Consider the following 20,668-nt stretch of genomic DNA (forward strand, 5'->3'; position numbering starts at 1 on the left):
TCTTTGCTATCCCTCATCAAAAAAATCCCAGGTGAGTTCTATCAAACATTCAAAGAACATATAATCCCACTCCTTCACACACTGATCCAGAAAGCAGAAAAAGAAGAAATATTACCCTGTTCATTTTGAGACATATTAAACCTTAGACAGTATAAGAAATAAAAATGATAAGCCAATTTCGCTAATCAGTAGAAATGCAAAAATCCTAAGGTCAGCAAACCAAATCAGCAATGTGGTTTAAATGATTAAGTTGGAGTTTGTTCCCTCTAGGTGGGAGTTTATTCCCTCAATAATGCAAGTATAACTTAAAACATTAGAGAAAATTATAAATATCATTTGCCATGTCGACAAATTAAAGGATAAAAGATTAAAAATCTATTGATTCTCTCAATAGATGCTGAAAAATCATGCAATAAAATTAAATACCCATTGATTAAAAACACATGTGCACAAATGGAAATTCTTACCAAACAGAAACAGAAATTCCTAACCTCATTTTAAAAACGTTATCTACCAAAAACCACATGAAGTTGTGAAAAACTAAAAATACTCCCTGGAATAAGGGAATAAGACAAAGATGCCTATTATTCAGCCCCTATTCAGTGTAGCCCTGGCCAGTGCAGCGAGACAAGAATAAGATGGAAAGAATAAAATAAAGCTATTATCACTTGAGTATCTTATGGCTACCTTACTCTGAAAATCTAAAATAATCTGCAAAAGCCTGAAAAGAGGGTTCAGCAAAGTTATAGGATACAAGATCAACATATAGAAAAATTAATTTTGTTCCCATACAAGAGTAATTACAAAATTCAATTTTCAAAATAAGAACTAAGAAAGTTTAGGCCGGGTGTGGTGGCTCATGCCTGTAATCCAAGCACTTTGGAGGCCAAGGCGGGCGGATTACCTGTGGTCAGGAGTTCGAGACCAGCCTGACCAACATGGTGAAACCCCGTCTTTATAAAAAAAAAAAAGAAAAACAACAAAAAGAAAAAGTTTAAAAAGTAATTAAATTATGCAGACAATAACAAAGTATTATTGAAAGACATAAAAGAAGACTAAATAAGTAATCAATATATGGATGGCAAGAATCAATATCAAAATAATTTCACTTCTCCCTAAATTAAATAATAAATGTAATACAAACCAAAATTCCAACAGTTTATCATATGGGCCAAAAGTAGCCAGGATATTCCTGAAGAGCATGAAACAGATCACAAGGCAGCCTTCCCTACTAGCTATTAAGAGCTTATTATAACTTAAATTATTTAAGACACTATGACTTTGGCATAGAGATAGACAAAATGACCAGTGGAACCGATCAGCAAGCCTGGAAATAGAACCATACAGAAATAGAAACTTGACATATGACAGGTGGCATTACAATCAGACGGAAAAGGATGAAAATAGCAATACATAATGTTTGGATAATTGGTTATCCATTACTAAAGGTGAAGAAAAATTTTTAAATTAGGTTCTTATTGTATACTATACACATACAAGTGGATTAAAAAGCTACTGTTGGCTGGGCATGGTGGCTCATGCCTGTAATCCTAGCAATTTGTGAGGCTGAGGTGGGCGGATTGCCTGAGCTCAGGAGTTTGAGGCCAGCCTGGCCCACATGGTGAAACCCCGTCTCTAATAAAAATACAAAGCCAGGTGTGGTGGTGCCCACCTGTAATCCTAGCTACTTGGGAGGCTGAGGCAGGAGCATTGCTTGAACCGAGAGGCAAAGGTTGCAGTGAGCTGAGATGGCGCCACTGCACTCCAACCTGGGCGACAGAGGGAGACTCCATCTCAAACAAACAAACAAACAAAAAACCCTAATGTCACAAGCAGAAATTTAAACACTTTTAGAAGAAAATATAGGGAATCTTATGACCACCAGTTAGGGAAAGAGTTTTTAACTGAGATGTAAGAAGCATAAACCATTGAGGAAAAGACTAATACATTTGATTACACACAAAAACAAAACAAGCAAATAAAACCTCTCTTCACAGTGAAAAGGCAAATCATAGGCTGAGATAAGTATGTAACACAAAACAGTGAGTGTTGAGAATACATTTAAATACAAATTGATAAAAAGCAAGCAACCAACAGAAAAATTGACAAAGTACTTGAAGAGGCATTTCATAGGAAAGGAAACCTGTCAGGCCCATCAACTTATGAAAAGATACTCAACCTCACTAGGAATCAGGAAATGCAAATTACAATGACATTTCACATCCATCTGATTGGCAGACATGTTTGAAGTTTGACAATACCAGGTGTTGATAAGATTTGGAGTAACAGGAATTCTCCTACATTGTTAGGGAACCTGTAAATTGGAGAAACCATTTTGAAGAGCAGTTTGATAATATCCAGTATTTTCATTCCTAAGAATACATCCTAAAGAATCTCTCACAAGAGATACGTAAAAGGTTGTTTGCTTCAGAATCATTTGTAATAGAAAAACCTGGAAATGACCAAAACTCTCCCAACAGAAGAGAAAAATTACCAAGCATTCACCCAGTGGAATTCTATATGCAGTATTTAAAATAAAGGAACTAAACTGCACGTATCAACATGAATACATCTCAAAAACAACATGTTAAGCAAAAAAACCAGAAAGGTGCAGAAGGATACATAAACTACCCTCCATTTACATAAAGTTAATATACGCTAAATTATATATTGTTTATGGGATTGTGTATAAATTAAAGGCATACAAACATTCATGGCAATTATATATACTGATTTTGGAATAATGGATGCCTCTGAGGAGAAAAGAAAGGAAATGGGGCTAGGCAGGAACATATTGCAATAAGAAATTCAACTATATCTGTAACATGTTATTTCAAAAATAAAATCTAAAGTAAATATGTCAGAATGGTGGGTACACTAACATTTATTATTCTCTGCAATTTCCAGTATACCTAAAATGTCTTATTTAAAAAGTAAAAAAACATTAAACTTCAGAAAAGACTTTTTCTCAATGATTGACAAGATTCCCAAAAAAACACTAATATTTCAATAAAATTTGGTCACAAAATTGTCCAAATTCTCATTGTGAAATATCTGTTTTAAGTATGTCTATATAATAAGAGAGTTATCTAGACAAAAATTATAAAATATAAATATACACGCATGTGCCTAAAGACTAGAAAGGAACGCATACAAAAATGACATAAATTTTTAAGATGGAAGGATTTAGAGTGCAATTTCCTTAAACTTTTTTATTTTTATTTATTTATTTTTTTTAAAGACGGGGTTTCACCATGTTGGTCAGGCTGGTCTTGAACTCCCGACCTCAGGTGATCTGCCCACCTTGGCCTCCAAAGTGATTGGATTACAGGCATGAGCCACCACGCCCAGCCCAAACTTTTTAATTTTTAAAATCTGACTTAATGAATGGAAAAAGGGGGTTAAAATAAATATATACTTCCTAAAAAGTTTTTACTGTAGAAATAATATGGCAGCACGGATTTAAACAAACAGTGCTCTAGAAATGCACAGTAAAAATTAGTGAAATACATTCAGGTCTTCCTCTGAGTTCATCTCTTTCTGTTAAATGATCAGGTTGAACAAACAGGCACACAATAAAATGACTGGGGTCAAATCACTATCACCACCCAGTTTTCAAGCACAACTGCAGTTAAGAAGTCACCGGGGCCTGATACTCTGCTATCCCTTTAATTAAGGCGGGGCTTTTAAAACTCAGTTGTTCCGTTCGTGTCTCAAATCAATCAGATGAAATTCACCTTTTATGTGGCCTGAATCCTGATAGCTCAGCACACTTGATAGGTAATTTAATCATGTCTGGTGTAGATGAACACAAACTCAAATTAGCTGCTGAAAGAGTTGGTCTTCTCAGAGATAGCTGTGCTTTTCCACTTTTATGCAAGAGCTGAGCTTCACCAACTGGCTAGCTGGAGGTGTTATTAAAAATTTAGTGAAAGAAACAAAGGTGTGCTCTGGTGTCTCTTGTTACCCTTTCTACTGTTACTCCAGCAGACAAAAGGCATAGAGCCTGCCTCATGAATAATGTGACATGGAATATTCACAATCTATTTTTAATGGAGTCAAGTAATAACATTAAGAGAGATATTTGCAATCTTCAAATTTCACACAGTAACAGGCACAGTAATTTGTTTTGATTCTGAACTGGGGATATTAAGATACATTTTTTACCAAAAAAAAAAAAAAAGGCATACAGTTAACATCAAAATTACAATTCCTCACTTATAGCATAAACAGGGATAATGAAAATGGACCAAATGTTCTGTTATAAGGGAAGAGCAGGGCAGTACAGACACCTAGATTTCAATCAGTTTTACTTACCCCTCATTGCAACTTCTTTACTTTTCAAACCAGATTGAAAATAACCAACCAGTATGCAGGGTGACTTCTGTGGGAAGGATGTTTTTGTCATCTTTACTCACTGGGAGGTTTGTCTTCCAGGACACTAGGAAGTGGTTCCTGGATGCTGCAACTGTTCATCATCCATCAGTTCTGAAAAACTATCTTAAACTCCATTACAGAGTAAACAAATTTAAATTCTGAATGAGAGTAAACTGACATGGAGAGACATGGTGCTGGAAATCAGGTGAGGACAGCCAAGAACTGTGATTTGGAGACACCAGAGAAAAGCAACATTCAAGCCCCGCTTTCCCACCAACCCAGAGAGAAAGTCCTGTGGATTCTATTTGTTTCCCAGGCTTTCAAGCAATCTCACTTCCCTTTGTGCTTTAGAGGGCAGAGCCAGCCCACAGGATGAAGCAGGAGTTTATATTCTGTTTATTCACTTACCATCTCTGTAAATATTTTATTGATCTCCTACTGTGTGCCAGGCACTATTCTGGGAACTGAAGATTCAACAATGAGTAAATAAATCTTCATATGACATTGTCTTCACTGCTGTATCTCCACCCCCTAGAAGAGTGCCCAGCACATATTTGGTGCTCAATCATATAGGTGAAATCAATTTGAGTTGGAAATGGGCAATCTTTCGGTACTCAGTATGAGCCATGCATACCCTGAGTATCTGGCTGGGTGTTAACGCACTAGTAATAGGGATTTAGGGCAGGACCTTATTCTGGTTTCATTCTGTTAAAGGACTGACTGATATAAAAAGCTCCCACAGGTGGGACAGACCAGAAATAACCCAGATCCTCATGTATCTTTAGATTTGTTACTTGCATTAGGGGAGGCAGCTAACCAATCTCATACTTTTTCTCCTTTCCAGTTTTCACAGAATCAAAGCAGTCAGGGTTGGACTGGAATGACAGAGCTGTCTCCACATTACTTGGTCAAAGAAACCAGTATCAGGGAAGTCAAAAGATTTACCCAAGTCACATGATGTGCTGGTGACAGAGCTGTGACTAAAACTAAAACCTCTAGACCTAAGACTTGTGATTTCTATATTCATCTGGGAGTCTTCAGGCCCATAAAAAATTATGTTGACATTTTTAGAGGAAAGAGCTTGCTTATGTGCCTGTGGAACCATCAGGGGCTCTACAAGGTAGGAGCTTAGTTTTGTACACCTCCTAGTTTTTGTCTTATTAAAGAAGTATCTCTGAGGTGTAGAAGCAAAGGAGAAAGTATATGAAAACCAAAGCAATTGGATTTTACCCACTTCTGGATATTAGCTCATCTGCTTCTCTTTTACAGTCTACTGCAGTTTCCTTCAGTGCCAGCTTCCCTCCACCCCAGACTAAAACAAAGGTCTTCCCCAAATTCCTTTCCTAAAGGAAAGGCAATCTATAATAGTCTTAATAGTTTATTAACTTAAAACATCATTCTAATAAATATGTATTAACAAACATAATGCATACCAGAAGATCTAAAAACATTTACCAACCTCATCAAACTGAAAATACCACTTTTTACCCTCTCTATGATACACATGGAGGGTCAGAGTTGAAGACAGAGCCTTCACTTCCACATGCCTGCTAGCTCAGACATCTTTAAAATATCAGCTTAACAATAAAAAACTGAATATACACACATATCTTTGAAGTAACTGTTCAGCTGCTTTTTGTTTACACCTGATAAAATCCAAAAGGGTCAAAAGGGAAGATTTACAATTCTGTGTTGTATTCTCAGAATTCTCTCCAAGGGTAAGAACAGACCAAGCCACTTGGAGGTGCAACTGTTAGCTTTTGAGGAGCAGAGTCAGGAGTTGTGACTTCAGTCTCTCTTCCCCAGTACCTAGCATGGTGCCTGGTACCTTGATAGCTGGTGATCCATGAACATGTGCTGAGCCAATGAACAACATCTTGGCCACAGGCATTGCTTGTGCTTTTACCTTGACTGATGAAGCCTTCACAGGCCTCCTGAAAGGAGGACCTCTAATCCCCTCTCATCACCAACTTATCTTCTGCTCCTTCTTGGGGTAGCCTTGATGGTGCATCTCATGACTTCAAAAGTATTAAACTTCCCAAAATCAGTTTCTGAATCAGTCTTTGAGGAAGAGAAATGATTCCTCCAAGATTTATAGGCAGCACCCAAAAGAAGGGGGTCAACAGACTCCCCAGAAGAAAAAAAAATAAAATTTAACACTCATTCTTCTTTCTAGATAAAAATATTAGCATGTGTCCACCTTGTAAATGATGAGTCCTCCTCTTCCACACAAATAACTGGAGTAGGTCAAGAAGGCAAGGGAAGAAACCTAAAGGACATTCCTGTCTGTAGATTAGGGCTGGAAATGGGAAGGACTGTGAGGTCTAAGATTTCTTCTGGTCCCCATTTGACTATGCCTTTGTCTTCAGGTGTAGAGGAGCCTATTTGTGTCCAAAGCCTAGAGAGTCACTTGATTCTTACTCTGGGTTGCACATGAAAAGGTACCTCATCACCTCTGGCAGCTCCAGGAGGTAAGGCAAAGGAGGAACACCTGGTGGGATCTGCAGACTGGACCTGGGGCCTGCAAAGTCAGAAGGGAGTGATGGCAAGCAGGGAGGCTGCCCTCTGTAGTGTTGTGTAGCTGCTGCTTGCAGCCAGCCAGTGTGCTCATTTGAGCCCGTGCTGCGTCTCCCGGTGCCTCCGGAGGTCCACCTTCCTCTGGAAACCCTTCCCACAAAGGTCGCAGCCAAAGGGCTTGAAGCCCGTGTGTTTGCGGCTGTGGGTGATGAGGTTGGAGCTCTGGCTGAATGCCTTGCCGCACACCTGGCACTTGTGGGGCTTCTCACCTGTGGGGATGGGAAGGGGAGGGGAGAAAGTATGAGCCTATGATAAAGCTAGAGGGGACCCACTGTGACCCACATGCTCTTAGCAGCAGCTGGCTGCACCACAGTCTAAGGCCTTCAAGCAACTTGGAGGGTGACGTGTTGCAACATGAACTGACGCCCAGCCTGCAATGCGAGTCCCTGGAAGCACCATGGGTGCACCAGGTGAAAGGGAGACTTTCTGAGTGGGGGTTCCCAGCCAAAGGCCTCAAACCGTTTCCTGCTAAACGGAAACAGAGCAAAGGCCACGTGCCCTCCCCAGCTGAATCTACCCCAGGGAGGACTCCCCTGACTTTATAAGCTGTGAACACCCAGAGCAGATGTTCAACAGGAAGGGGAGGGGGAAGCTGTCCTAAAACCGTGTGACTACGTTCTAATTCAGAGGAAGTTTTCAAATCTGAATTTCCAAGTGGGTGTTAGTTTGTATGGACCAGTGAGGCTGTCTTCTTTCTTGTTCTTGAAGGACAGCAGAGTATATCTGAAAAACATCTTAACATGGACATTTTTCTTTCTTTTTAAGTTCCAGGGTACATGTGCAGGATATGTTTTTCAATATCTTATTTTAAAAATCCACATTTGGGCAACAAAGTATTTCTTAAGGTAGCTGATATTTTTCTGTTTTGATTTTTCTTTCATTTTATGAGGTTAGTCACATGATTCTTTATATACTAGCAATTCTTCACCACAAATTAATAAATCAGAGAACACAGAAAGGTTTTGTTTTTTTCCCCATCTCATGTGTTGTTGGTTAAATGGCATGAATTTCCAAATAGCCCCAGCATGGCATTTTAGTCAGGGCTCAGCCTTGGAAAAAGTATAAAATAGATGAAGTTTGTTTTTGAGGAACCCTCTGTACCCCTTGATACACTATTTTCTGTTTTCATGCTTTGGGTTTCCTCGATAAGAAACAACCCATTAAAACGTATTCTATCCCTTTAGGGTCAAACAAATCTGAGAAACAAATTCCAGGTATAATGTAAATGTTTGATAAGGGCTTAATGTTTTATTCAGTCAAGATCCTAGTTGCATTTTGATAAGTGTCCTGAATGCCTTACTTATAAGGAGTGAATTACATGGAAATTTCAGGTAAGAAGGAATGATTAAAGTAGACTGCTTTTCTGGGTTTTCAATGGAAATATATACATTACCCAAGCATATTTATAAACATCAAGGGTGGGTGTTTAGAATACACTGTGATTTGTTCTAAATCAGTATTCATATTCTGCAATACAATTTTCAGAAATTCTGGGTCTCATGTAAATGTCTTTTGACTATTAGAGTGTTCTTGGCATTGAAGCTCCCACCCACACATAAAGTGTTTGGCAAAGAGTCCAGAATTAGAAGCCAGAGCATTACATGGCTCCATTATTCACTCAGTCTGACTTTTGATAAATCATTCACTCTTCGAGTTTCAGGATGGTAAGAGCAGCTCATTCTACTTTATTGAGTAGCAATAAGAATCAAATGAAATGATAGATTTGAGAGTACTTTGTAAATTATAAAGCATTATAATAGGTAAAGAATTATTATTATGGCATGAACTTGCAGATATTTTGAAAAGAGCAATAAGTGAACAGAAGCTTCTGTGTCTACCAACCCTCATGACTCTAAACATAGAATACAATAAACAGTAGTCAAGAGTGGACATTTGAGAGGTCAGACCTGAATTTGAGCTCTGACCCTGTCATTTGCTAGCAGTGTGACCCTGGGTAGATTATCTGTCCTCGTTTTTTTCATCTCTAAAATGGGGAGAAGGAGTAGTCTCTACCTCCAAGAGTTGTTGTGATCATAAAATGAAATAATGCATTTTAGAAATGCTTAGCAGAGAGTTTAATCACATTTGCCATTATTTGTTCCTCCTCAATCAGAATAAGCTCTCAGACTCCTAAAAATGCAGCCAAAGAGGCCACATGAATCCCTCCCACAAAAGGCCAGGTGGTTAAAGAAAGTCCTCAATCTCTAGGTAAGCTTTAGAGCAGCTCTCTTTGCTCTTTAGAGCAACTCTCTAAGAGGACCCTGGAGCTTCATATTTCACCCAGAGCAGGCAGCAGTGGAAGCAGCTGCCAACCTAGAGGAAAATGTTCTTTCCAAGAAGAGAGAAACTGAGCTGATCTGCTGAGTAGTCTTTCAGACACAACCCCAAATCAAGGTGGCTCTGGGGAGATTTATGACTATAAATGAACCTAAGAGCCCACCCCTTTGTTTTCTTTAACACAGAGCAGTGATTAATTCCATCAGAAAGGTCCCATCCACCACTCACTGGGGCCAGAAATCAGAGAAGGTGAGTTATGTTGGCCTCAGGGTATTTTCTACAAGCCAAGGGCCTTCAGCTCACCAGTGTGGATGAAGGTGTGTTTCTTCATGTCTGACTTCTGGTGGAACCTCTTGCCACAGTACTGACAGGGGTAGGGCCGGGTGTCTGAGTGGATGAGCAGATGTGTGGACAGTGTGGATGACCTCTTGAAGCTTTTGCCACAGATCTTACAGTCAAAGCTCCGTTCCTGCAGAGAGAGAGAGATGTGGTACTCCTGCAGTCACCTAGACTGCTGCTCTCCTTGCCCCTGAGCTGACCCTAAAATCCCTTCAACACTTTTTCTTTCTTTTTTCTTTTTCTTTTTTTTTGAGACAGAGTCTCCTCTGTCACCCAGGCTGGAGTACAATGGCATGATCTCAGCTCACTGCAACCTTCGTCTCCCAAGTTCAGGCAATTCTTGTGTCTCAGCCTCCCAAGTAGCTAGGATTACAGGCGCCACCGCCACACCCTACTAATTTTTGTATTTTTAGCAGAGATGGAGTTTCACCATGTTGGCCAGGCTGGTCTCGAACTCCTGGTCTCAAGTAGTTCACCTATCCCAGCCTCCCAAAGTACTGGGATTACAGGCATGAGCCACTGCGCCCGACCCTTGAACACTTTTTCTACCAAAACATTCTTTGCCCACAACCTTCCACACCCCATGGTAAAAACATATCCACACCCTGCTTTTTTTTTGACACCATTAACACACACTTCTCCACCCTCTTCAACAGGAGGCTTAGACCTCAGTCACTTCAGATGCCTCCTCCCCCAGCCAGTGTGGGTTCTGGGGGAGATGGGCTGATATTCTTTTCAGCTTTCTCCTGTCATAGCATTCTCCTGTCATAGCTATTGTTATATTTATTTGCTCATCTACTCTCCATCTCTCAGCTAAACTACAATCTTCATGTGAGTATGCTGTCAACGACCTGATGTGCTATAGGATTCTTAAATACTTGGCACCTGGAAGTTAGGCAACAAATATTTATTCATGAAAGAATAGCAGGGGCGGGGTGTGGTGGCTCAGGCCTGTAATCTCAGCACTTTGGGAGGTGAGATGGGCAGATAACTTGAGGCCAGGAGTTTGAGACCAGCATGGCCAACATAGTGAAACTCCATCTCTACTAAAAATACAAAATTAGCTGGGTGTGGTGGCGGATGCCTGTAATTCCAGGTACCCGGGAGGCTGAGGCAGGAGAATCACTTGAACCCAGGAGGTGAAGCTTGCAGTGAGCTGAGATGGTGCCACTGCACTCCAGCTTGAGTGACAGAGTGAGACTCTGTCTCAAAAAAAAAAAAAAAAAAAAAAAAAAAAAAAAGAAAAAAAAAAAAAAAAAAAAAAAAAAAAAAAAAAATAGCTGTGGCGTGTGCCTGCAATCCCAGCTACTTGGGAGGCCAAGGCACAAGAATCACTTTAACCTGGCAGGGGGAGGTTGCAGTGAGCAGAGATTGTGCCACTGCACTCCAGCCTGAGTAACAGAGCTACACTCTGTCTCAAAAAGAAAAGAGACGAGGGGAGGGGAAGAGAGAGAATAGCAAGGTAAATATGCTACTGTATGCTCTAAATGAGCTGAGATCCCACCTTTTCAGTCGGGAGGGGTCAATGCAAATTAAGTAACAACCATCTGGTGAAAAGAATAGGCAGGCTGGGTACAGGATGGCTCACGCCTGTAATCCCAGCAATTTGGAAGGCCGAGGCAGACAGATCACGAGGTTAGGAGTGTGAGACCAGCTTGACCAACATGGAGAAACCCCAGCTCTACTAAAAACACAAAATTGGCCGGGCGCGGTACCACCGCCTGTAATTCTAGCTACTCAGGAGGCTGAAGCGGGAGAATCGCTTGAACCTGGAAGGCGAAAGTTGCAGTGAGCTAAGATTGTGTGCACTTTCCAGCCTGGGCGACACAGCAAGAGTCCGTCTCAAAAAAAAAAAAAAACAAAAAAAGGTGCAAAGAGATAGAGCTAATTAGTCTGACATATGAGCAGCACAAATCAGTGCATACAAACCTTCTTCAAGCCCAATAAGGATTGCACTCTCGAGGCTCACAGTGATATGACACCAAAATCTAGGGCTGCCTCAAGACCTAAGCCGGCCACATGTGTGTAGGGAAAGGTATATTTCCCAGGGCAAGGAGACGCAGCGGAAGGGTTGGGGGAGGAAACTGGGGACAGTCAGGGAGAAAACTTCCAGGCGAGAGCGGCTGATGCTGCACCTAGGAGATGCAGAAAATCCCCGAGTGCAAAAAACCTGAGCAGGGCCGCTCGCAGCGGTGCGCCCGGGGCTTACCTGCGAGTGCACGGCTTTGTGCTGCTCCAGGCTCACCGCGTGCCCAAAGGTCTTGCCGCACATCTCGCAGGCAAAGGGTCTCGTACCGCTGTGGGACCTGCGCACGTGCACCTCGAGCCCATGAGGCGTGGAGAACACCTAAGGCGGGTGGGGCCGGGGAGAAGGCCGCTGAGAGGGGCCGCGGGGCACTGGTGCTGCGCCGGCTAGGCACTGGTAGGGGGAAGCAGGCGCAGGGCAGGCGAAGCGGGGAGCTCGGATGCCTCACCTTGCTGCACTTGATGCACTTGTAGGAGCCACCGCCCAGCAGCAGCCGGGTACATAGCAGCTCGGACTCCACCTTGACGCCAGCGCCTTTGTCCGCGTGCAGCCCATGGCCACGCTCAGGGTACAGCAAGCCCGCCGCTACGGTGGGCCGCTCATACAACCCGGCCGCCGCAGACCCGAAGTCGCTGTAGAGCCCTAGGCCAGGGCCAGCGGCGGCACCTGCCCCTGCGCTGCAGCTCCCTGGAGTCCCGGCCCCCACTCCGCCCGCCGCCCGCTTTGGGCCGTACAGTGTGGCTGGGTGGCCCGGCTCCGGTGCTGATTCACAGAAGAGGCCAAGGCCGGCGCCGCGTTCCAGGGCCCCGCAAGGTCGGTAGCTCTGCACCAGGTGCCGCAGGTCAGAACCCGCCAGGCCACTCCATGAATATGGTTTGAAAGGCAGGGGGAAGGGCTGGGCTTCGTCCATCGACGGGCACATCGACTTCTCTGAGGCTGTGGAGGCACAAGGGAGCATCCAGTCAGGCTTCAGAGGGCAGAGCGGAGGCCGCCGGGCTGCAGCTCTGCAGCTGTGGGTGTGGCCTGTTCGCGGACTGCGCGGCACCCACGGCTGGTAGAACACTGCGTGCTCCAGGTGCCAGGCCCACCGCAGGGTAAAACGCGGCCCAGACCCTGGGGCCTTGCAGGCCACTATAGGAGGCAGAGCAGCAAATAGATCATTGAAAAGACCTCGGGAGAGGAGGTAGTAAATTCTGTGCGAGGGCAGCTGAGGCGCTTGGTGTTCTGAGGATCTTTCGTGGCTGAACCTGCGCACCTGGAGATCCTATGGGGAAGGTCACATCAATAAATGCCCCATTCGGCCTCGCACAGCACTCGTGGGCGAAGGGTCCAGCCACCAGCGCAGGCATTCTCCCAGCCCCTACATGTTCCCACTCAATTCTTTTTATTCCTGGAATCCACGAGGAAAAAGGGAGAGGGGCCATAAATGCGGCCTCGAACTACCCGAAAGGTTGGTATCTGAATAAACCGGAAGGTATTAAGGTTTCACAAAGTTAAATGCCCAGTGTACACAGCAAAGGGGCAGCAGGAAAGGGACTTTTGGGCTTAAACTGTCCGCCAAATACTTCCAATTCCTGTTATAGTTTGATGGAGGCAGGGAACCCGAATTTCTCAGAGAGTAACTGTAATCTCATAATGTTTTGCCACCACCTGCAAAGAGACAGCTCCCTGAATTCTCGTCCTGCTACACTCCCACTCACATGAATTTTGCTAAAACTAGTGACCCAATGCACGTGAGTGCATACGACATTTACAAATGTGTGTGTGCGCGCGCGCGCGTGCACACACACACACACACACTCTCCAGTTCAGGCTGGCCACGTCAGTGAAAGGCTGTACCCAGAGTTTCGTTCCAAGGGGTTTGGGACCTAGTCCTTGCCCGGCCACTTGACGCCCTGGCAGGAAGAATCCTCCCACTGCCGGCTCCCAGACACATTCGCTGGAGCTATGGGTTTAGCCAAGTCAACTCACTGATTGTGGGACGGGTGGTGGTATCTTTTAAAACTAGCAAGCATATTCTGGATATAACCGGCCCTTGTCAAAATCTGGCTGGTTAGCTCATTCCTTCCCCAGGTCGGGACCAAGACGCCCCCACCCAACGTGCAGTCACTTCGTTTGCCTGAAGCTGTATTGCTCGCTGGAAATGAAACCTAGAGGGCAGGTCCGTGAGGGTGGGTCAACCTGGCAAAACGAAAAATGAAACAGGGCCCCAATCTGCGCCCGTGAAGACCAAGCCGCGGGCTGAGATTTTCGTCGCGCCCCCTCCCACCTGCCCCGCACCTAGCTCCTCTACCTGGCCTTTACTGCCCTGGTCTCCGTTTGTTTGAGGTTCGGGGGTCTGGATTGTGGGATCCTAGCACTTTATGAAAAATCAAGTCTGGTCAGAAAACGAAACATCAGCGTTGCTGCCAGTTGAAAAAACTGGTTCGTTTTCCGTCGTCGGCCAGCTCCACGCAAACGACAAGCAGCCAGGGTCCCGCCTCCTAGGACGAAGGCAGCGGCCCCAGCGGGCAAGCTGTCTAAGTCCCAAAGAAGCCGGATGCCTCTTTCTGGCCTCCTTCCCCTACGAATCAGCTCGCTCCTCCCGGAAACTCTCCAACTCCCCATTAGAATGTCTACACCCAAGATCGCGCCTATCCCCCCTACCCCAACACCCCCCCCACACACACACACCCACCCACCCACCCAAACACTGCCTGGTCCCTGCAGCTCCCGCCCCAGCGGTTCCCAGTGGGTTCCTACCTGGAGACGCGGAGGGTGACGGGGGCCTCCAGAAGTCCTCAAACTCCGAGCTCCGTTCACAGACGCTGCCCTCGCAGCTGTCTGGGGATGCGGAGGCTCTGTCTGGGGCTTCGGTCAGCTGCGATTCAGGGGACAAACGGTCCCCGGGCTCCGCCTTCGCCCCACCTGCATTTGAAGTGCTGTCTGCAGAGAGGAGGCAGGTGAGGGGCTCGGGCTGCGACTGGTTGAGCCTGGGGGTTCTGAAGGCTCCCCCAACTTCCCCTGACCAGGGCACCCAAGCGTCTTCCCCTCTCCACCCAGACACTGGCCAGGAACCCTCTCGGATCTGAGGACAGGTGCAGAGAGGCCGTGGCACCTAGGAGACAAACCCTGAGGAACCAGGACAGCAGGAAACAAAAACGGCAGCCTAGGGGACGTTAGGGCAGCCCCTCCCAGCTCCCGGGTAATCGTGTGTCAATGTGCAGTCAGAGTCCCCGGGAGCAGCCCTGCTGGGCCCCGCTTGCCTCGCACCTGCTTGGCTGGGTGCTGGTACATTTTCTAAATGGAGGGAATAGTCTGGTCCTGGGGAGCGCGGCTGGTGGTAGCTGTGCGCCTTCTTGCTCTTGACGAGGAATGAGCGCGGCATGGTGGTCTGGGGCTTTCCCCACTCCGCCCCAAGGGTCCCTGGAGCCGCTGTCACCCACGGTCACTCCGAAGGCTTGCTCAGCCACAGCCCGGCGGAGACCTGAGAGGGGAAGAAAACCAGGTGGAAACGCAGGTCAGTACTCTCAGGTGCTGGGACTGGGCACCCAGGCAGAGGGAGAGCACCGGCCAGGGAGGAGCGCAGAGGGCCCATGGGAGGAGGGGCTTGGCCCTACTGCGCCACGCTTACCAGGTGGCACTCGGACAGGTGGCGCGAACCCGCCGTCGTTGCCGCCGCTGCCGCTGACAGAGCTCAGCGGTAAAACCTGTCCCGGGGCCCTGACTCGGGCCCCTTTCCTCCTCCCTACTCACGCCCCCCAGCTCCTCCCCTTTCCTAGCCAAGCTCGCTCCGGCAATCAAACTCTCTGGAGAGCCGTAGTTCCCATCGGATGGGTTACCCCAACTCAGCTACTCGTTGCCTGCCTGGCTGTGCTTTCTGGCTGGCGAGGGAGGGCGGGAAAACGAGAAATCGGTTTAGGGATCGGGGATGCCCAGTGGTCGAGGACCCGGAAGGGGCAAGGAGCCAAGACCTCCAAGAGCCAGCTACAAACTGGAGTGAAACGCGGCGGGGGGGGGGGGGGGGAGGGGCAGGGACGGAACACAAAACTGAGGGGTGGCGGTGTTGGGACAGCAGCAAAGGGACTGGGGGCAGCAGAGGCCAGCAAAGGGACAGGAAAGTAAGGGGAGTAACAGACGACCAATCCCCACCTCAGGAGAAACTCGCATCCGGATGATCCCAGTTGCCCCTCACTTGTGCCCCACGTAGGAGAAACTTTGGCCCCGGACTCCCGGGTGCTGCAGGTACCAGCTGAGGTTGCGGCGAGCCATCCCAGACTATGGAGATCTAACCTCGGGAATCAGGTCCCGGGAAAAAGCACTTTCCGTTCTTCTCACCAAAAAATCTCGTCCTAGGGAAGTGAAGCCCGATCCGCGAACATTGACTGGGAAATGCTAGGTGTCCCGAATCGGTGGTGCACTTGATAATTTGGCAGACAAGAAAGACACGACGCCAGAGCACGAGGGTCGGCCCGAGCCTGGGAGGGAACTAGCTGCCCAGGGTGCCGCTCTCATTAACCCCCAATCAGTTCACCTAATCCCAGGTCGAAATCTGAGCCCGGCGGGAGGGCGGGGCTGCGCCAGCCTCGGCTCCAGCTGGCTCCGCGGGGCGGGACCCCACAGTCAAGGTGGTCTGGGGTAAACGAATCTGCCTTCCTCCCGGGGTGAAGGCGATGGGAACCCCGCTCACACGTGAGCTGCAGTACAGCAGTTCTCGGTGGCTTCAGTTGGTTCAGAAACGAGGGTGCTGGGAACTCTGGGCTGGGGCAGGACCCTCAGTCCTCCGGCTTCGTGCTGTTTCAACTGCTGTACTAGGAGCTGCTCGGCTTCCTAGGCAAGATGCAGGCCACAGAGTCTACGTCTGTCTTTTGGAGCTCTCGACTCAAAACGAGTTTAGCGGCCTTGGTCCCTGTAGGGTGCAGGCCTCCTGCTTCAGATCCCTAGCCCCATTATGTCCCCTTCTCCGGAGGAATTGGAACAGACGTGGGAGAAAAGACTCCTGGGACGTGTCGCGGGGCCTAAGCGCCAGAATGCCCCTAGGGGCTAGGGTGCCATCTACCTCCGTCAGGGTTGTCTCCCAGGGCTAGAGCTTTGCTGCTTCCTGCACTTCTGGGCCATACAATTAGACGCCACAAAACCCAAACCCAATTCTTTAAACAGCCGCGAAACTCAGAAGAAAAGAAAAACAGAGTGGCATTGTCCCGAGGGTCCCGCTGCGGCTGAGACACGCGTTGGCTGTGAGCGGGACCGATGGGGGCGGGGGAGCTGTCAGAGCCGGAGCTGGGTCTGGGCTAGAGCCGCAAGAGACCAGGGGGACGTGGAGGCCGCCTCCCCACCAGGGCTGTAAGCCCACGCCTCTCTCGCGCTCCGGCCGGCTTTGCCGATTCCTGTCGGGAGGGACGGAGGTGGGGGAGGTAGGGGCGCCGGGGCCACTGCCGAGCGCGTGGGAAGGTAACCCCGCACTGCAGCTGGCGCGGGAGGCGGGGCGAGCCCTCCTAGAGCTCAGGCCTCTCCTCAACGTCCCGGCCCGGGAAGGCGGGAGCCGAGGGCGCTCAGGGGGTGGCCTCCCGAGCGCAGCTTCTGTGGCCTCCCACCAGATGTTTCCTTCCCGGGTGGATTTGGCTCCCCTGCCGAACCACCAGGCTGCCTGCTGCGCGCCTCCGGCTCCAGATTTCCAGCCGCGCTGCTCGAGTCGCGCCCTAACCCAGCTGCCAGGGCTCTCCCGGCTCCCTCACGGCGGTCCACAGCAGGTGGGAACCCGCCCGCGCCCTCTGGTCGCCCCCGCAGCGCCGGTGCTCTGCGAGTCCCCGCGGCCGCCCCCACCAGGGCTGGAGGCGCAGAACAGCCTTGGCGGACCTACCTGCGGGGTCAGGGCGCGGGCACCGCGCTAGGAGAGTTTTCAAACAAAATCTTGCTTTTGGAAGAGACCGCTCTGTCTCTCTGACCTTAAAAAAAAAAAGTCTCCTTCCGAGCTCAGCCCCCAAAACCACAGGCTTCACTTCCTGAGCGTTATTGAGTCGTTCACACAGCCCTCCCAGACCTGCCCCCAACCCCCGTCGGGCGGCCCAGCGCGCCACTTTGCGCAAGTGGCCAGGCGGGTGCGGGGGGGCCTGGCCTTTCCAGCCCGTCCCGCGCGTCCCTTAGTCGTCCTCCCAGTTCTCTCCCTGTGGGTCGGCTGGGGATGGGGGAAATTGGAGGTCCGGACACTCAGGCACTAGAAATGACTCGAAAGAAAATAACTATTCTTGGCTCCAGGGAGACTTCCGCAGCGAGAGAAGCCACAGATTCAGGACAGAGATTGACTGCCGACAGAGGGGTGGGGGCGCACAGCTCCGAGGACCCTCCCTGCCCCCCTGGTATCCGTCACCCGCCATGCCCCCCCCACCCCGCCGCCTGCTAGGGCTGCACCACCCCCAGCCCAGGACCGTGAATCACCGGCCCGCGGTGCCGCCGGCCTGGAGCCCGGCGAGTGGCCACCGCGTCCGCAGAGCGAAACCTGCCCCGCGGCCCCGAAATAGCTTGTTGTGGAAACACTTCGGGATAAATACGCCCAACGAGGCTGAAAATACCTTGACACCCAATCCGAGAGGTTTGCTCATTTCCCTTCGGATTTAGGTAATGGTTAAATTTGGAAGAGGTGGGCGTGCGCCGAGCCCCCGGCGGAGAGGGCCCTGGCGGCGCGTCCCGCGGGCGCCCGGCGGGACCGGTGGGCGCACCCTCCCCGCGTGGAGCTCGCCGGCTCTTAGCTGGGTCCACTCAGCCTTCGACTAATTTCCGGTGGTGGAAGCTGCGAAATTAAAGGCAGCGCTGGAGGGAGCGCGCGGGGGCAGTGCCGGCGGCTGCTCTCCTGACCCCGCCCTGCCAGGGCAAGCCAAGGAGAGCCGGACCTCGCACGCGGGCTCTGCCACCGCCTGAGGTCATACCCAGGTACTGGGTGCTGGCGGGAGCAGTAAAGCGCCATAAAAACACAACTTGACGACTATCGCAAAGTAAGCCTTCTTCGCTTGGATTGTATGTTTCATGAGGGTAGACACTGGATCTCCATCTTTATGTCCTCAGCAGGCTCTTAACAAAAAGGCTGTGGACTGAGTAAATGAATGAGTGGGGTTAATTAACTAATTAATTATATTAATAGAACGGGGAAAAACACTTAAAACCTAGCTCATAGACACATGAACAAACGCAGCGACCTCCAAAGCTAGACTGTATGCCATGACCCATAGTGTGTGGTGGGCTGTGTATACGCAAAGCCTACACCCTTTGCTCATTGGAGTGGATGGATGTTGTAGTCGTTACTTTTCAAAATGAATTGAGTTGGATTTTGATCACAACTTCGTGCACAATAAGCCTCCAATGTCAGACACACACAAGGAGATGGGGGTGGTGCGGTTAATAATAACTGTCACGTTTTAGGTTAATCTTAAATTGCTATGGGGGGGGAAGCCCTTAAGCTATTTTTCTAGAAATAGTTTTTAAAATTATTCTTATTTTACATTGTAAATTTAACATTTTCAGGGAATATTTGGTTAGCACAGCAGTGCTCCAAGCATGTTTTAATAAATTATACGTTTTATTAAGCAATGGCCTGTACCCCTATTGTATGCCAGGTGCTGGGCACATCTTGTCTGCCTTCATTTGCTTAACACACCCCTTCTTTATATATAAATGGAGAGGCAAGTGATCTTTGTCAGAAAGGAAAATTAAGGACATATTGTTAATATTTTATTTCTTGTGTGCTCCTGGCCTAAGGTATAAAAATCTCAAAGCAGTGCAAAAACAAATCTTTCCCTTATTGCCTTCTCTCCTACCTGATAGCAGAAAAAACAAATTTTCAGAAGAAAATTATAAATGAGACAAAGTAAAATCTTATTAACCCAGTTCTAGAGAAATGGACCATTTCCTTTGCACATTAGCAAGTTCAAAGTCAAGATTTCTTGGAAAGGTGCTGTGACTATTTCATAGTTTAGTTGAGTGTTGCTGTTTGAAGTCTCAGAAAACTTGAGGGATCCCATGAAGAGGGCATGACTAGACTAAATCTAAATGAAAGGGATTTATTCTAAGGCGATACTGCTCACTGCTCAAGGTGCTTATCTAAGCAGTGAGCAGTATCACCTTAGAATAAATCCCTTTCATTTCATTCAGATTTAGTCTAGTCATCTTGCTTTTCATTTGCCCTTCACAGACTCTTGAGATTTCTAAGTTTGCAAAAGAAAACTGAGAACTGGAACAGGGACACCCAGAGAGAGGCAGGCAGGAGGGAGAAGGCACCAAATCTCCCTTTATATCTTTTACATATTGAACCATGTGTATGTATTACTAATTCAAATAAATAAATACACGTCTTAAAGTATTTAACAAGAATTTAACACGTTTAAAAAGTATTTAACAATACTTTTTAACAACACAACACTCCCAGGTGTATAGTGTTGAAGTGTGACTCCCACACTTGGGGGAGAATAGGAGAAAGGTAAGAAGAGGGGAACCCAGAGAGGTTAAGAACCTTGCCAAGGAATAGTGAAAAGCTAGGACTAGAAGTACCGATGCAATGAACCCACCTCTGACTGCCCACTACTACAAACTACCTCTTGCTTCTATTAAACTGAGGGCAAAGAGAATAAGCCACCCCTTCACAATCTTTTGAAAAGACTCCCTCTCCCTCCATATATTCCTTTAGAACTGAAATAGATGTAATGGTAAGCAAAATGCATAATTGAGGCACAATTTTTTATAAATAGAGTCTTCCCAAATAAATAATTTTAAATTTATGGATTTTTCAGTAATTTACTAATTGCTTATAAATAGCAATAATAATGTTATCTGAAGATGCCAAAAAACAACTGACCTTCTCATACCACAAATATTTCCAAGCCCTGGCCAGTAACCCATTTATTTCAAGTGGCCTCTCATAGATAAGAATTTCCCTACAACAGAAGTTTTGAGACCAAAAAAAAAAAAAAGAAGTGGAGATGGAGTCTTGTTAAGTTGCCCAGCCTGGTCTCAAACTCCTGACCTCAAATGATCCTCCTGCCTCAGCCTCCCAAAATGCTGGGATTACAAGTGTGAACCACTGTGCCTGTCTGAGACATTTTCAAA

The 20,668-nt window shown here is 47.4% G+C and overlaps 1 protein-coding gene across 3 annotated transcripts; it reads right to left on the reverse strand.

Moving 5' to 3' along the window:
- Positions 1–5,741: 5,741 nt before the first annotated feature.
- Positions 5,742–17,554, reverse strand: GFI1 (growth factor independent 1 transcriptional repressor). Of its 3 annotated transcripts, none has more exons than XM_017544161.2 (7): positions 17,436–17,554; positions 14,849–15,062; positions 14,339–14,521; positions 12,045–12,532; positions 11,780–11,917; positions 9,535–9,700; positions 5,742–7,163 (listed from the first exon to the last, which is right to left on the reverse strand). In XM_017544161.2, exons 2-7 carry the CDS (start codon positions 14,961–14,963, stop codon positions 6,985–6,987), a joined length of 1,269 nt encoding a protein of 422 aa, XP_017399650.1. In that variant the 5' UTR covers positions 14,964–15,062; positions 17,436–17,554; the 3' UTR covers positions 5,742–6,984. The 3 variants fall into 3 exon arrangements, with proteins under 3 accessions (XP_017399650.1, XP_037600067.1, XP_017399649.1); XM_037744139.1 differs by lacking the exon at positions 17,436–17,554 and adding an exon at positions 15,728–16,739; XM_017544160.2 differs by lacking the exon at positions 17,436–17,554 and adding an exon at positions 15,210–16,739.
- Positions 17,555–20,668: the final 3,114 nt, after the last annotated feature.

This window comes from Cebus imitator, unplaced genomic scaffold (genome assembly GCF_001604975.1).
Source record: "Cebus imitator isolate Cc_AM_T3 unplaced genomic scaffold, Cebus_imitator-1.0 Scaffold166, whole genome shotgun sequence".
In the NCBI taxonomy this organism is placed as follows: domain Eukaryota; kingdom Metazoa; phylum Chordata; class Mammalia; order Primates; family Cebidae; genus Cebus; species Cebus imitator.

What these genes read in the sequence shown, in the direction of transcription:
- GFI1 (XM_017544161.2), bottom strand. Translation starts at nt 14,963, where the DNA reads ATGCCGCGCTCATTCCTCGTCAAGAGCAAGAAGGCGCACAGCTACCAC. An exon ending in AGTGCATCAAGTGCAGCAAG is followed by an intron (nt 11,918 to 12,044) that starts GTGAGGCATCCG and finishes CACCCGCCTTAG; the next exon opens with GTGTTCTCCACGCCTCATGG. An exon ending in ACACACCTTCATCCACACTG is followed by an intron (nt 7,164 to 9,534) that starts GTGAGCTGAAGG and finishes CCATCCCCACAG; the next exon opens with GTGAGAAGCCCCACAAGTGC.